The following is a 14,966-nucleotide window of genomic DNA, read 5'->3' as shown; positions in this document are numbered from 1 at the left end:
TGCGCTGCTCTGGTTCGCCAGAAGCGGCTTAGTCCTGCTGGCCACATGACCCGGAAGCTGTACACCGGCTCCCTCGGCCAATAAAGCGAGATGAGCGCCGCAACCCCAGAGTCGGCCACGACTGGACTTAATGGTCAGGGGTCCCTTTACCTTTACCCCACCAGAAAGGACACCTTGTTCAGCAGTGTGCCAAGAGCCCACCCCAAACTACGTCCATGTGGTTTAAATCAGAGGTGGGGAATCTGTAGCCCTCCAGATATTGAGTCCAGCTCCCATCATCCCATAACTTTGGTCATGCTGAACACAACTGATGAAAGCTGGATCCAAAAATTTCTGGTCAGCCTGGTTTCAGCAAATGCTAGTTAACACACAGTATGGAAACCAGTTTCTTCAATGCACAGAAGAAGTGCTTCTTGAGTCAGACTGCAATGCACATAATTGTTTAATGCAGGAATGGTGGACTTTGATGCAAAGTACGATAAAATGCTTTCGATAATGAGCATCTAAGCAAGCCAACCACCTCGGGGGTCAGGTGGGGAGCAAACTGTTGCAGCTTGGAGAGTCAGGTGCCAAAGAACCCACTATAAACATGCCCTGATGAAAGTCACAAGGACCTTCAGGAGTGGGGGAAACGAGGCCCAGGGATCAAATGTGGCCTGTGAGACTTGCCCTCCTTTGCACCCTTTCTTGGGTGCTTTTGCCTGACTGGGACAGAGTGTCCTTCCACTCTGAAAATGCTTCTCTGCTTCCTTCCTTCCTTGCTTGCTTGCTTGGATGGAGGAGAGAGAGAAAAGGGTGTTTTGAGTGTGTGCAGAAACTAGTCTACTGTACAAAGCTCATAATTTATTTTGTTGCTCTGCCCACTTTTGCCTCTGGCACCACCTGACTAGCATGCGGCCCCTGGAACACGAGAGCAGAAGCAAATGTGGCCCTCAGGCTGCAAAATGCTTCCAACCCCTGCTGTAGTTAAACTTAAGGCAGAGAGTGAAATCAGTAAGGCAACTGGAATGTTTTCACAGGCAGAAGGAGAGAAGGTTGTGCCAATTTGACAAAGATAAGCAACAGAAGCAGAGAAAATACTGTTCGGCTCAGCTCTCCTCTCCTGTCCCCTACAGCAAAAGCAACAAACACACACACCAACACACAGATTGCTTGCGGAAAGCAGTAAAAAGGCTGTGCTGATGACACAGAATCACTGAAAAATAGAAAGAGACCCCGGATAACGGGGCTTAGGGTACCCAATTAAGGCTAATCCTCCTAATCTTTGAGGATTACCAACATTTTGAAGGAACTCAGTGCTGACTAAACACAAAATGACGGGAATTTTCAGTACCGGAGAGCGGGAAGAGCTTTAAGTTCCAATGTGATTTGAGAAGCCGGGCAAAGGAGCCTTCTTGCTGAACACTGTTTGGCACTGCAGTGGGGTCCCGATTCTGCAAACGCTGTGCCAAGGGGGAGGGGAATAGGAATTTCTGAGGCGTTTGTTCAGGGTAGTCTACTGGGGACCTGAATCCAGTCCTGAAGCAATTTACAAAAGCCACTTCAGCTTTTGCAGTAAGAAGATTGCCCATTGCTACACACTTGTAAATTCCAAGGAATAAGAATGCTCCATATTTTTTATTAAAGGATTGAAAGAGATGAAAAGGGACGCAGAATATAGATGTTGATATTTATGTCTTGTGTTCTCTGCAGGTAGGAAAGGTGTCAGTCCTGGAGGGCGCTTGCAAACTCTTGCGGGTACTGGCACAAGGCCTGGATCCAGAGCCAGGGAAGTCTTAGTGCAAAATTTACTGTAGAGTCTGCCTATTCAAGTTTGTTTGCATGGCAGCACACTCTTCCGGCGCTCAGGCAACTCAGCCTGCTGCCTGCCAGATCTTTTGGACCACTGCTCCCGTCAGCATCAGACTACCATGTTGGCTGGGGCTGATGGGAACTACAGTTCAAACTGCACAGAGGGGAAGGCTAGCTTGGGGGATTGGGTGACCTCAAGGGAGAGAGGCAGGCCACCCCTGCTATATAACCCTCTTGCTAAGATCAGGTGGGTGCCTTCGCTATTTCCAAGACATGGAACTGATTGTGCCCACTCGGTCTTAAACTCTGTAGGTTCTCTCTCTGTTTTGAACATCTTATTATGTCTACTTGCCTTTAAAGTCTGTTGGTGTTATTAGTATTTTCTTATATTTTATACTACTTCATGTAAACTACTGAAAGAGATTTCCCCCCGTTTAGTAGTATATAAATTTGGTTACATAAAGAAAGATAAAGGCTATTTCCATATAAAACTCCCTGTCTTTACCCCCCCCCTGCAATAAACTAACCTGGATACCCCTCTAGACCCAGTGATCTAGTTGACCGGGCCTAGTTGACATCACCCTTCCTCCTCTTCAGAAATTCGAGAAACGGGCACTTACCTTTAATTGCTTTCACTTCGGTTACCTTCTCGTGCTCTTTGCCCTTCACTGCAAGACAAAAAGAACATGCCGTGAGGCCCAGTCGCTTTTGCAGAAAAGTCAAGTCTGCCCTTTGGGGAAGGATGCAGAGTCTTCCAAGCTGTCCCAGAATGTGTCAAGGTGCTGGCTCATTTAGTCAAGCATTGTCTGAGTGGCACAAGGTCCTAGGTTGGGGATTTCCAGATGTTGCTGGATTTCCAACTCCCATCATCCTTGTCTATGACCATGCTGGCTGGGCCTGATGGGAACGGGGAGTTCAGCAGCATCCAAAGAGTACCTGCTCAGGAAAGCCTGGTCCGGATTGTGCATATTAACCTGGGAGGTGGGCGGTCCTCCTGGCAGAAGGCTGGAATCAATGGCCTTTCGGTCCCTTCCTAGATTCAATACAGTCAAACCTTGGTTGTCAAACGTAATCAGTTCCGGAAGACAGTTCGACTTCCGAAACATTCAACAACCGAGGATCAAAGGGCGATTAGCAAAGTCAATGGAGAAAAAAGAAAAACTCCCTGGAAGCCATTCGTCTTCTGAAAATCAGTTGAAAACTGGAGCAGTTACTTGCAGGTTTTCCGCGTTCAGGAACCGAAACGTTCCAAAATGGAGGCGTTCGGGAGCCGAAGTTTGACTATACTAAATAAAAGCAGATAGTAAAGAGCCCAACTCCAGTCTTTTGTGGTACCCCCCACCCATGTTTTGGACTACAACTCCCATCAGCGGTCTGGCCTACCCTTATTTAGAAATGTGCCCTGTTTTACTACAGCTTTCCTCTTTCAAAAAGCCTTTAAGTGGAGATTTGTATCACATTTCATATCTGTATTGTATTTGAAACCGATTTTACAGGTGTAAAAGTTGTTGGTTTTTAATTGTTTATTCGTTTATATTTTTCAATTGTCTTACAAGGAGAAGATCATCATCTTTCCCCCCACCACTAAATAACTGAGGGAGCAGGGAGGGAGAAAAAAATAAAACAGTTACTGTCCTGAGATTATACCAGTGTATAAGCAGAATTCAAACGTCTGAAATGCTTCAAGCACATTTTCTCCATTATCCTTACAACAGCCCTGCAAGGCAGGCACAAATTATGGGGAGAGAGTGGGATCTGGAAGAATAAGGGCTTGTGTGCTGCCACCTGTCAACTTCAGATCTCCCTTTCGTCACGACACAGATGTGCCAAATTGCAGCTCCTTCTCCTTGCCACTCAGCAGCTCCAGTTCTTGTATACATGAACAGCATCTGTCTACTCTCTCCTTCAACACACACCACTTTGTTCTTTGAACATTTCAATGCATGTGCTTCTCAGATGAATGGAGCACTGCTAGCGATACTGAAGCGATGTTTTGCAGAGCGGCTGGTGATAATTGCCTCCACGGAAAACAGGCACCAGCCAAACAATGTGAAAACAGGATAGATAGATAATTGCCTCAAAAGGAAGAGTTACACTAATTAGCCAAACGAAAATATTTGCTGCTGCCTTATTTGGCGGCAGAAAGGAGGTTTCCTTCAGAAGTTTAATAACTTAATCTTTAATACATCAAATCTGAGCCTTGGTCCGAAAGAGGAGGCTTTAAGATAGGAGAAGTAAGCTCATCCACACACAATCTGAGAAGCGCAAGGATTTCTCAGGCAATGATTTAACAAGACTGGCTCTCTAGTTAAAGTTCACCACAGGAAATTTGCTAATTTTTACGAGACCCCCTGAAGCACTCACTGTGTTCATTTTATAAACCGGTACAGACAAAGGTCCATATAGTTAAAGCTATGGTTTTCCCAGTAGTGATGTATGGAAGTGAGAGCTGGACCACCAAGAAGGCTGATTGCCGAAGAATTGATGCTTTTGAATTCTGGTGCTGGGGGAGACTCTTGAGAGTCCCATGGACTGCAAGAAGAGCAAACCTCTCCATTCGGAAGGAAATCAGCCCTGAGGGCTCACTGGAAGGACAGATCCTGAAGCTGAGGCTCCAGTACTTTGGCCAGCTCATGAGAAGAGAAGACTCCCTGGAAAAGACCCTGATATTGGGAAAGATGGAGGGCGCAAGGAGAAGGGGACGACAGAGGACGAGGTGGTTGGACAGTATTCTCGAAGCTACCAGCATGAGTTTGACCAAACTGTGGGAGGCAGTGGAAGACAGGAGTGCCTGGCGTGCTCTGGTCCAGGGGGTCACGAAGAGTCTAAACGACTAAACAACAACAGACACTTTCTTGCCATTTGGACTCAAAAGGAGGAAGGCTGTTGTGCTTGACGCAGGGCTAACAGGTACTCTCTTCCCTCCCCATAACATAGGAAGCTGACTTATCCTGAGTCAGACCTTTGGTTTATCATCTACACTGACTGGCAGCAGCTGCCCATGATTTCAGGCAGGGAATCTCTCCCAGCTGTATCTGGAGATGCTGGGAACTGAACCTGGGACCTTCCGCGTGCAAAACAGATGCTCTGACACAGAGCCCCAATTCACGCATGCTTCAGCAATGTCGTAGCCATGCGTTTCCCACAAAAGCAGGAGAAAGGAAGCTACACAGGAAAAAACACCAAAATATGGTATGTATGTGTATTACATAAGTTGGCAAAAGTCACCGGCCTTTGCTGGTTCTTACTAGCTGCCTGACTGCAGGCACACATTGTCAGCCATTTGTAGCTCTAGAGACACAACTCTGCCTAGTTACCTGGAGGGGTCTGATAATCACCACAGGCTACCAGGCAAACCGTGTTAAAAACTGAGATATGAAAGCTGGGAGCTAAATGACACTTTAAACCGAGGTTATGGGAGCAACAACGGAATGTGTAGGCATGCTTTTTAATAACAAGAATACAAAGCTGAAAATGAATGAACTGCAGATAAAATATTATGCTCATTTTTCACATGGTCTAGTCCTAGCCCACCCCCCAGAGCTCAGAAACTGTTCGCGCTAATGAAATTCCCTGTCACAAAATGTGCCTAGAACAATGGGAGTTTCGAACACTGCAGAAAGGGACTGTGGGTGAGCCTCGTGTTGCGAGGGGAAGGGAAATAACTTGATACAGGCCTGCAGTTTTCACTGGCAGACCCATTTTGAGTGTGGGTATTTCAGCAGTATGGTAATCTCTTACCAGGCTGAATTCTTTAAGTGAAAGAGTAAGCATACTTGTGAATCCCGCAGACTCCTTTGTAGGCTAGCCTCCCCTAAGCTGGTGACCTCCAGATGTTTTGAACTATAACTCCCATCGGCTTGGCTGGGGCTGAAGGGAGTTGTTGCCCTAAACATTCGGTTTGATCAGTTGGCCTCAGAAATGTACATTGTGGTTATTTGGAAATATCTTCCAGACTTTATGCACTGAAAATATCACATGTTTGGCTCCTGGCAATCAGCGGCATCACAGGAAATACGTAAAAAGCCTCACTGGCCTGGGTGCGTTTACACCTCCACACTATCTTGTGAATTCCACTTGTTAAAATAACTGGGATGCTTGTTCATCTAGCAGGCAGCTTACTCACTCTCTTGATTCTCAGTGGCCCAGTTTGGTGAGCTGCAACCTCCCGCCGAAAGAGGACAAGCAAGGCTGACAGGCGCATCCTTGCTGTATGAAATGCAGCGCTTTCACAGGGCTTTGCATAATTCATTGGTAAGTGCAGACTTGTACAGCCGGCTTAAAGGAGGAGGCAGATCTAGGGAATAGATTTTGCAAGTATGCATGAAATTCAAAACATTTACCGCCACTCAGGCCAAGTTTGAACTAGGTGCCATTCAGTGCAAGGACTGCATTTCCATCAACAACCTTTAATTGCAGTGGTTGTTTCAGATTGCCTTCAAAGGGTGATCTGAAACAAACACCAGGAGAACCAGTGTGATGTAGTGTTTAAGACCTGGGTTCAAATCCTCACTAAGCCTTGAAGTTCACTGGGTGACCTTGGGCAGGTCATTTTCTCTCTCAGCCTGACCAACCTCACAGGGCTGTTGTGAGGATGAAAGAGGAGGGAGGGGGCTGCTTTATACTGAGTTGGATCACTGCCCTACTTAGCACAGCACTGTCTGCACTAAATGGCAGTGGCTCTCCAGGGTCTCAGGCAGAGGAGTCTTTCCCAGCTTAAACTGGACATACTGGAAATGGTATTCAGAATCTTCTTCATGCAAAGCAAATGCATTAATTATCACTTATCTGACTTGTTAGTCACTTGTTACCCAACCACCTCCGAGTGACTTACAACACATTTAGGAACATAAACACACCATCCCATTAAAAGAATTCATACAAAACACCTACAGTTCATATTATATTTACACATATAATGCACAGACAAATAAAGAACAGCGCACAACATTATCTCTGTCCGTCAAAAGCCTTGGAAAATAGGCAAGCATTTATTTGCCTGGTGCCAAAAATCTCTCAATGGAAATACGAGGCAGACCTCACAGGGGAGAGCGTTCCACAGATGGGAATAAGTCCTGCTTTTTGTCACCACCCTCTGAACCTCCTCACAAGAGCATCTAGAGAAAGGCCTCTGAAGAGGGTTCTGGTAGGTTCGTGACTGTGACCTAAACATTGCAGCCCCTTTTCTAAATGGACTTGCCAAGGCCATGAACTTTCATCCAGAACATGCGCTCAGCTCCCCACCTTCCTTGATTTCCGTGGGCTGTTTCTTCCAATAACTGCTTGAAACAACTCAGTCAAGTGTGCATTTATTCCATCTGCATCCTGCTCCAATGATAGCTTACATTATTGATTATTTATTCATTCGTTCATTAAATTTGTTAGCCACTTTATCTTGCCCAAGGCAAGATTGGTTATAACCAAACAGCCAAACCAACAATAAACCTCACATGGTTTCCCTCCCGCTTTTCTGTCTTCAAAACAACCCTGCAAAGGTTGTTAAGACAGTGACTACCCAACATCACCTAGTAAGTGCCATGGATGCGTAAGGATTCAAACTCGGATCCTCCCACATCCCGACTACTATTCCACACTGGCTTTCTTCCTTGCTTCCCCTCTGGAGATGCTTCCACGTAACTTCCTTCTAACTGCTAACTTGGTGCCAGGAACACAAACTTCACTTACGTCACCAACTTAGCTTGCCTGCGTTTCTGGTTACACCTGAATATTTCTGTTATCAGCACCAGCCTCACGCACGAGGGAATTACTAAGCAGGAACACAGAGGTCAGTTACATTTCAACACAATAAAGATGGTACTGCAAGGAAACCTAGGAGGCATCCAACTAAGTTAAGACCATTAATTTGAAAGGGTTCACTCTATGATCCCACTATCTTTTAGAATCATCAAATAAGGCGCTGGCAGGGAACTGTTGCGAACCACCACTAGGTAGCCACAGACACTCATTCTACAAAATCTCCATGTAGCATGAATGCCTGCTGTAGGCAGAAAATGTCTGCAAGCCTGGCTACCTGTGGTGGGTAGGAATTACTTCCAGGTGACCAGGCTGGCAACGTGTGTTCTCTTCTCCCTCTCCTTTTATGCCGTTCATATCCAATAGGCATGTGGGAGCAGGAAGGATCTAAACCTCTCTGCAGGCCACCAAGTTTCATGGATTTATTAGCAAAGCTGGGTTGGCACGTTGGTCCCAAAGGAGATGGGAAGCTTAACTTTCCTGGGTGTGTCCCTAAAGCCACTAGGGTTGTGGAGCTAATAACAGTTCCCACTGATTCAGAAAGTACCGTATTTTTCGCTCTATAACACGCACCTGACCATAACACGCGCATAGTTTTTAGAGTAGGAAAATCTGTAGGCATGCCACCCGTAGGCATTCCTTCCATAACACGCACAGACATTTCCACTTACTTTCTAGGAGGAAAAAAGTGAGTGTTATGGTGCAAAAAATACAGTAATCTGAAGGCTCACTTCCTTGCAGATGTCCAAAATGCAGTCAGCAGAATTTCTACTAGATTTAGTACAGCAGTATTACATCATACTGAAAACTAAAGGCTGCTTATAGATATACTTAGATAGACAAAGAATAGGTGGTCTTTTCTTTTACTGCCCACACAATATCAGTGAAGAACCATTCAACTTTCCATGGTTTTTCAGCAATTTTCTGCTATAGATAGGGTAGTAGTGAAACTCAAAAATTGTATCACTTCCCAACTTAAAATCTCATTTTTGCACATAGGAAAACAAATGGACTGGGCTTCTTAATGCTCACTGAGCGTCACTTCCATAATCATCAGGTAGTTCGCATGCTTCCTTAGTTATTCTAGAATACAGGTGTTCAAAACTTCACACAGTCACTTCTATCTGGCTGCTGGTTTACATTTTTCAAAACCCAATTATCTGGAGAGGCTCAACCGATGCCAGTTTTGGAATCATTTCAGCGCCAGGAAAAGGCCTTTTAAAGATCACTTAACTCTTTTTAAAAAAACTTATTTTAAATCTACGATTGTATTACTGTTGATCTTTCTATTTTAATTTTTATTGCTACTGTAAGCTGCTCAGAGAACATTGTTACTGGGCAGAATATAGACACATATATAAATTAAAAGAAAAGCAAACTTTTTTTTTAAGCTCCTCGATCTAAGGCATCTCCCTACAATGCCTCGCAGTTTTGAATTTTGCCAACCCTGTTCTTTGTCTTCCAAAGTTTCCAGAAAAGCCCCAAATGGTACCTGGTAGTTACTGTCCAGCGTTTTTCCTCTGCTGATGCATTCCTAAAGGTAAAACAACTGTGTGCTCAGGACAATTTTGGGTAACATGAACCTTACACGGAACATCTCTCTATATCTTAACTTTAAAACTTCCTGCTTCTCTGCCCAGGAAAGGAAGTGGCATAACATGGTCACTATCAACCTGCCAGAGCAGTACTGATTTTTTGCCCCACCCTGTATTGTCCTCTGAGTTTCTCAGCCTGTAGAGGAGGAAGTCTGGGTGACCTGAAAGATTACTTTAAAAAAGAAAAGAAAAAAGGAAGTATCACAACTTATTCACCTTCTTTACAGAAGGGGTTTTCAACCAGTGTACTTTGGCACCCTGGGGTGCCTTGAATGATTGCCGGGGTGCTGCAAGCAACATTGGCCTCTGATCCTTTTTCTTTCCCTCCCTTCTCTGATGCCCTCTCGTGTCTCTGCCTCCCAAAGGCTTGCATAGCTTTTTGTTGCAGCAGCCCTAGCTATAAGCTCCCCAGGTGAATGGTGCCTCTGGAGCTGGCCAGTGGGTGCTGGTTGCCAGAAGCTGAGGCAGCCTCAGAGTAAGCAAGCAGGCGGGCGAGGGAGCCCAGCCAGCTAGACCACCAGCCCTTGCTATTAGGAATGGACAGACAAGTGGGAGGCTGGGCAGGCAGGTGGACAGACAGGCACCATGCTGGCCTTTCTTGCACGTACTGTGTGCAAGGCCTGCCTGGGACCTGAGTGCCCAGTGCTGAAGGGGAGCCTTTCCACCATGTAGGCCCGGCAGTACCCACTGCTGCCTCCTAAGGTGAGTACGGTCCTGGTCGCATGTTCACCTTGGGCCAGTCTCCATGGGGCACTAAGGCTGAGGGCATCCTCTTCCCAGGCCCCTGTGGGGAGGTGAGGAGACATCTCTCTTTGGGGTGAGGGGGGGGGGCTGCTCAGAGAACAGGGGTGGGGGCAGCAGCTGACTGGAGGGTGTTCGGAAAGGGGTGAGAAGGGGTGTCACATGGTTGCATGCTTCCCTACATAAACAGAATGCCCATGCCTGATTCAAGCTAGTATAAGAAGAAGGGCTCTAGCTGAGCACTCCCCAAAATAGTGGTTTTCTATCTGGAGGGAACTTCTGACATGGAGACGCGGTCAAGCGCACCCCCCCTCCATACCCCTGCATTCTGAGGCAAGACAATCCCAAGGCTGGCCGGCCGGTATAATACTTTTCTTGGCTCCAAAATGCAGGTGGATCTGCATTGAAACTCCTGGCCAGCGTCAAGAAGTGTGTCTAAGAGTGGAGGAGGGTAGTTGGGGATGCCACCATTGCCAGCTGCCCACGAGGCAAACTTGTTTTGTCCCTGGGATGCCTTGTGTTTGGTTTTCTGCAGCGCGTATTCAGGCTTTGGAGAGGCCTGCTGGTGGGAAACTGTGGCTGCCACCATGTGGGTCCCATGATTGTGTCCATCTCAAGTCTGTTGCCCCCTTTGTGATTGAGGATCCCAGCAATGCTTTCAAGTTCAGCGAGATAACCCTGTTTAAAGGAAGGAAACATTGCTATGCAGATATTGTAGATCTTGTAGAGTCAGAGTAGGCACCTAAGCAAGGAGTGCCCTGACACCAAACTGCTCCCTTTGGGGAGGGGGAGGAAACATCTTTGAGCGTCTTCGAGTGACCAGCGGTCAAGGGCAAAGTCCTGTTGGTGGGCTAGATATGGTGTGCAAGCCTTATACTGTCTGTTTTGGGATTCCTAACTATCAGGGACCAAAAGTAGAACAGATGTCACACTGCTAACCTGAACCCCGGGACTGCTTCACTCCTCAAAACCTGATACAAAAGGTCTCAGTGGTGTTTCAGGAAAATACTTGAAGTTAGCAAAGTTCCAGAGTCTGGTGCAGGAAGATGAGCAACCATGAATTCCTTCCCCTCATTTCCCAGCAACATATTTAATCACAGTTTGAGCTAGTTAAAGAACCCTGCTTAATGTCCATGCCACTGCCACCCTTCAATACAGTAAAACAGCAAAAATGGTGAATTCACACCCAAGGGAGGAGGAGGTTTGACAGGAGGAAATGCCCAGCCTGTTCCCTTGTTAGCTCTGGTGAAAGGACAGGCTGTGTTACAGCCTATAGGGGTGGGAATTCCAGAACTGGGGAGCAGCTCCCAAGGCTGGGCTGGGTCACAAAATAGCTGTTTTCAGTACAGGGTTTGTGTGGTTAAGGAAAAGGCAACTTTAAACGAATCCATTGTACCGAAAGTTAGTGGGCGTATCAAGAGGCTGACTTTTACAAAAAGCCTTACACTTCAAAAGCAGTTGGACTGCTGCTTTATAACAGGGAAACAATCCCCAACAAATGTCTAACTCTAAAACACACACGCACAGAGGAACTGTCCATTATGTGACCTGCAATTTAATCAACACGATTCAGAAAATGGCAATAGGCACATTTTTATTATTTCCTTGTTCTATAATTGCTTCTCCTATTCTTTTTTTTTTTGGGGGGGGGGGATATGAGAGCTAGTCCCACATTCCTAGAATCAGATTTGTTTTTTATCCTGCCTCTCTCTTTCTCCAAACTATGAAAGATGCTTAATGAGCAGCAACTTCATTTTAAAAAAATGAAAATGTATTCATCACATTTCCATTGTACCATTCCTCTATGATGTCCAGGGCCATTCACAAACAGACACCACCACTATGGCTGGTGAAGCAAAGCAATGTTTTAAAGACTGAAATGCACTACAGGATGCTGAAGAATGAAAAGCATTTAGTAAAAACCTGACTCAGGAAGATGGACTCATAAATGTTTCCTGTTAGAGTGTGTGTGACCCCACACAAGTTGACCAGAGCAGGTTAAAGGCCTTAAAAGCCACCACGATGTATATACTGCAACAGTTCATAAATTCCCTTCGCAAAAGAGGGATCAAACAGCAGAGAGCAAGAACCCTGAAAGCCCTCACCATCAATATGTCAGCAACATCCCCTGCCTCAAACCGTAGAAGCTCTGTCCCCTAAATTTCCCTTAAGAAAGGACTCCGGCCTTTTTGCTTCAAGGGTGCTTGGGTCTATTTTAACAAGACAGGCAAACAGAATACGTACATCTCAAGTTACACTATATACTTTATGTAATATGGAAACATTCCCCCAAACGTTGCAAATTTCTTGTTTTTGTTTAACGGCTCACTATTGAACCTGAAAATATTTTTAGCAGTGTGCATATCACTTTGAAAAATCTCTTGCCTTGGAAGTGCAAACTTATGCAATTGCAAATATCACTAAGTGAGGAGACGGCTGTGCTAGTCGTAGGGCACTCACAGCCAAGCCTTTGAAGATCAGGCAATCACCCATTCAAGTCATGCAAACCCAAATTATTACACCAAGGAATGCCTCAAAACAAGAGAGAAGCTGCATTCCCCAACACAAATGCAGCTATGTCAAATCTGCTGCCTTGGGTTTTGAGCTTACAGGCTATGAAATCTGTAGGAATGGGTTCTACCTAAGGGAGAAGCAATCATAAAGCTGCTCCTTGTTTTATGGCTGTTTGCTATCGTGATTCATTGAATATAATTCTTGCAGGCTTGGCTGCTGTTCATTATTCTAGTAGTAGAAGGCTAGTAGTCAGCAGATAGTTCAAGCCCACCAGCCCCTCAGTGGTCGGTCCAGGGGCACTGCAGCAAAAGCAGACGGCAGGCGCTGCCAAGAGGAAAACCCAGGTGCTCAAGGACATTCACGTGAGCCCTCCTTGCACATGGCGCTGGGCGTGTTTGCAAATGACTTTGTGATAAAGGCAGAAGTTGAAGGGTCCTGCTCATTCAGAGGGAATTTCAAACTCTCAGATGCCTTTTCCCAGAAGCTTAGTTCTCTCTCTTTAGACTGTCATGGCTGCTATTTCCTCTGTTTTTACACACTAACAAGTATGACAACCCATCACCCCGAAACACACACCTCGTCTCTACCTAGTCTCCCACTTGCCCAGTTTTTGTATTCCCCATAACAGGGGTCCAGCAGAGATCCCCTACCCAACCACTACGATCATTCACTCCCAATACTCCCAGACCACTGTCCCATTAGCATCCTGGAACCCATTCCCAATCGCTACATTAATTCTGTCCCCCAAAATAGCCACCCTCCAACGAACTCACCACCATTCTCGTTCCTAAGCCTTTTCATCCCTTCCCCGAGGCCTTTTATTCTCCACGCTCCCGATTCCCTTAAGACCCTCACCACCCACCCACCGACAGGCCCCTTCTGCCACCACCATCAGGCCTCAAACTTTGCTGCTTCTGGCCCAGCCAATATTCAGAGACCCCGAGCGTCTTCTGAAAACCCCTCCCCACCCTCGCTATCACCCCTATCCATTGGGCATGCTGGCTGCTGGGATGCTGGCCCAACATCATTTGGGGGGCACCGTGTTGGCTACCCCTGCCCCCCAAACACAGAGAGAAAGCAGGAACACCCACCTACCCCTTCACCCTCAAGAGCCCCCCCTTCGAAACCCCCCTCCCCCACAAGAAGGCAGCCCCCCCTTTTCGCCCTTTTGCTTAGCCCCCCCCCCCCGGGACTAACCCGGACTCCCCTTCTCCCTCACGAACAGGCACCCCCACCGCCCTTGAAACAAGCTTTCTTTTAATTAAGCCCCCCTACAGTAAGGCCCCCCTCAGAAAGACACACAGGCCCTCCCCCTCCCCCCAAAGGACGCCCCGCCCCTTTGACCTCCCGGCAACCCCTCCCCCACATTTCACCTCACACCACATCCAACCCGCTCCCCCCCCCGCCACAAACGGGCTTCTATATTATTATTTTTTACCTTTCCTCTTGAAGAAGGACATGGTGGTGGCGGCGGCGGCGCGGGGGCCGGGAGAGGGAGGCCCGGGCGGTCCCGTCTCCCTCTCAGGGCTCCTGAGGCAGCGCCTTCCTCCTGCTCCTCCCGCAACCGCCGCCGCCTCCCGCTCCCCACACGGCGGAAAAGGAGGCAGCCGCCATGTTGTCAACAACCGCCGCTGCTGCCGCCGCCGCGCAGGTTCTTTCTTCCGGGGGTCGAACGGTGAGGAAAGGCCTCGCGGGGCATCTCGGGAAATGTTCAGTGGCTGTTATTATTATTATTTATTTAAAAAAAAGTCAACGGTAACCGGCCGGCCGCTTGCCCTCAAACGGCATGGCCGCATGGGCGTCGGGGAAGGGAGAGCGGCGAATCGAAGCGGCGGGAAGCGGGTTTTGATTGGAGGGTGCGCTCGAGGGGGCCATCTTGGACGAGGGCACGCCCCGCAGGGGGAGATCGGTAGCGCGGGGGCCATGTTGGAAGCGGGCAGGCCGTGCCGAAGAGAGAGGCCATCTTGGGAGAGGGCAAGCTCTCCCCTCCCTTTCCTTCCTCTCCACCCCGCCGTCCGGCCGTTAGAGCCCGAAGGCAGCCATCTTGTGTAAGGGAACGGTCGTCGGCTAGGATGAGCCGTTCCTGTCTGGAAGTGATTCTGGTTCAGGCATATTGGTTAAGGGCAAGCACCAGACCAACCACAATATCCCCTCTGCTAACGGGAAAGGTATTGATATGAGAGAATCAATCAATACTGGGCATGATTATCTCTTTATGATGTATAATTATATTACTTCATGTATATTATTTATTTATTGATATTTTTTACCCTGCTATTCTCCATTTAGGTCTCAGAGTGGCTTTCAATAATAAAATATATCAATTTTAAACTAATTAATTTTTTATAAAATTTATGCTCAGGAGGCCTTAATTCGCTGAAGCAACCCTGGTGCTATCCTCCAGTTGAGGCCATGCGAGTTAATGTGTCCAGCATAATTTTTTTTAATGATTTTTTAAAATTAATTTCCTAATATTTACCCTATTTTACCACAGTTTTGCCAATTATACAGATTCCAATTAATATCATAATAATTCAAATTAATTCCAAATTTATACAATTTAATCAAAGT

At 46.9% G+C, this 14,966-nt stretch overlaps 1 protein-coding gene across 1 annotated transcript in view; it reads right to left on the bottom strand.

The window, feature by feature from the left end:
* The window catches only part of AKAP10 (A-kinase anchoring protein 10), a 30,942-nt gene extending 16,847 nt beyond the window's left edge, over positions 1 to 14,095 (bottom strand). Inside the window, exons 1-2 of the mRNA XM_082201807.1 lie at positions 13,834 to 14,095; positions 2,412 to 2,459 (exon numbers count right to left, since the gene is read on the bottom strand). Coding sequence (XP_082057933.1) covers positions 2,412 to 2,459; positions 13,834 to 13,855 — 70 coding nt within the window. The 5' untranslated portion in view covers positions 13,856 to 14,095. The remainder of the gene's footprint in view (positions 1 to 2,411; positions 2,460 to 13,833) is intronic.
* Positions 14,096 to 14,966: the final 871 nt, after the last annotated feature.

This window comes from Podarcis vaucheri (assembly GCF_965113315.1).
Source record: "Podarcis vaucheri genome assembly, chromosome: 15".
NCBI classification, from domain to species: Eukaryota; Metazoa; Chordata; class Lepidosauria; order Squamata; family Lacertidae; genus Podarcis; species Podarcis vaucheri.
This window is presented reverse-complemented; position numbering and strand designations above follow the sequence as displayed.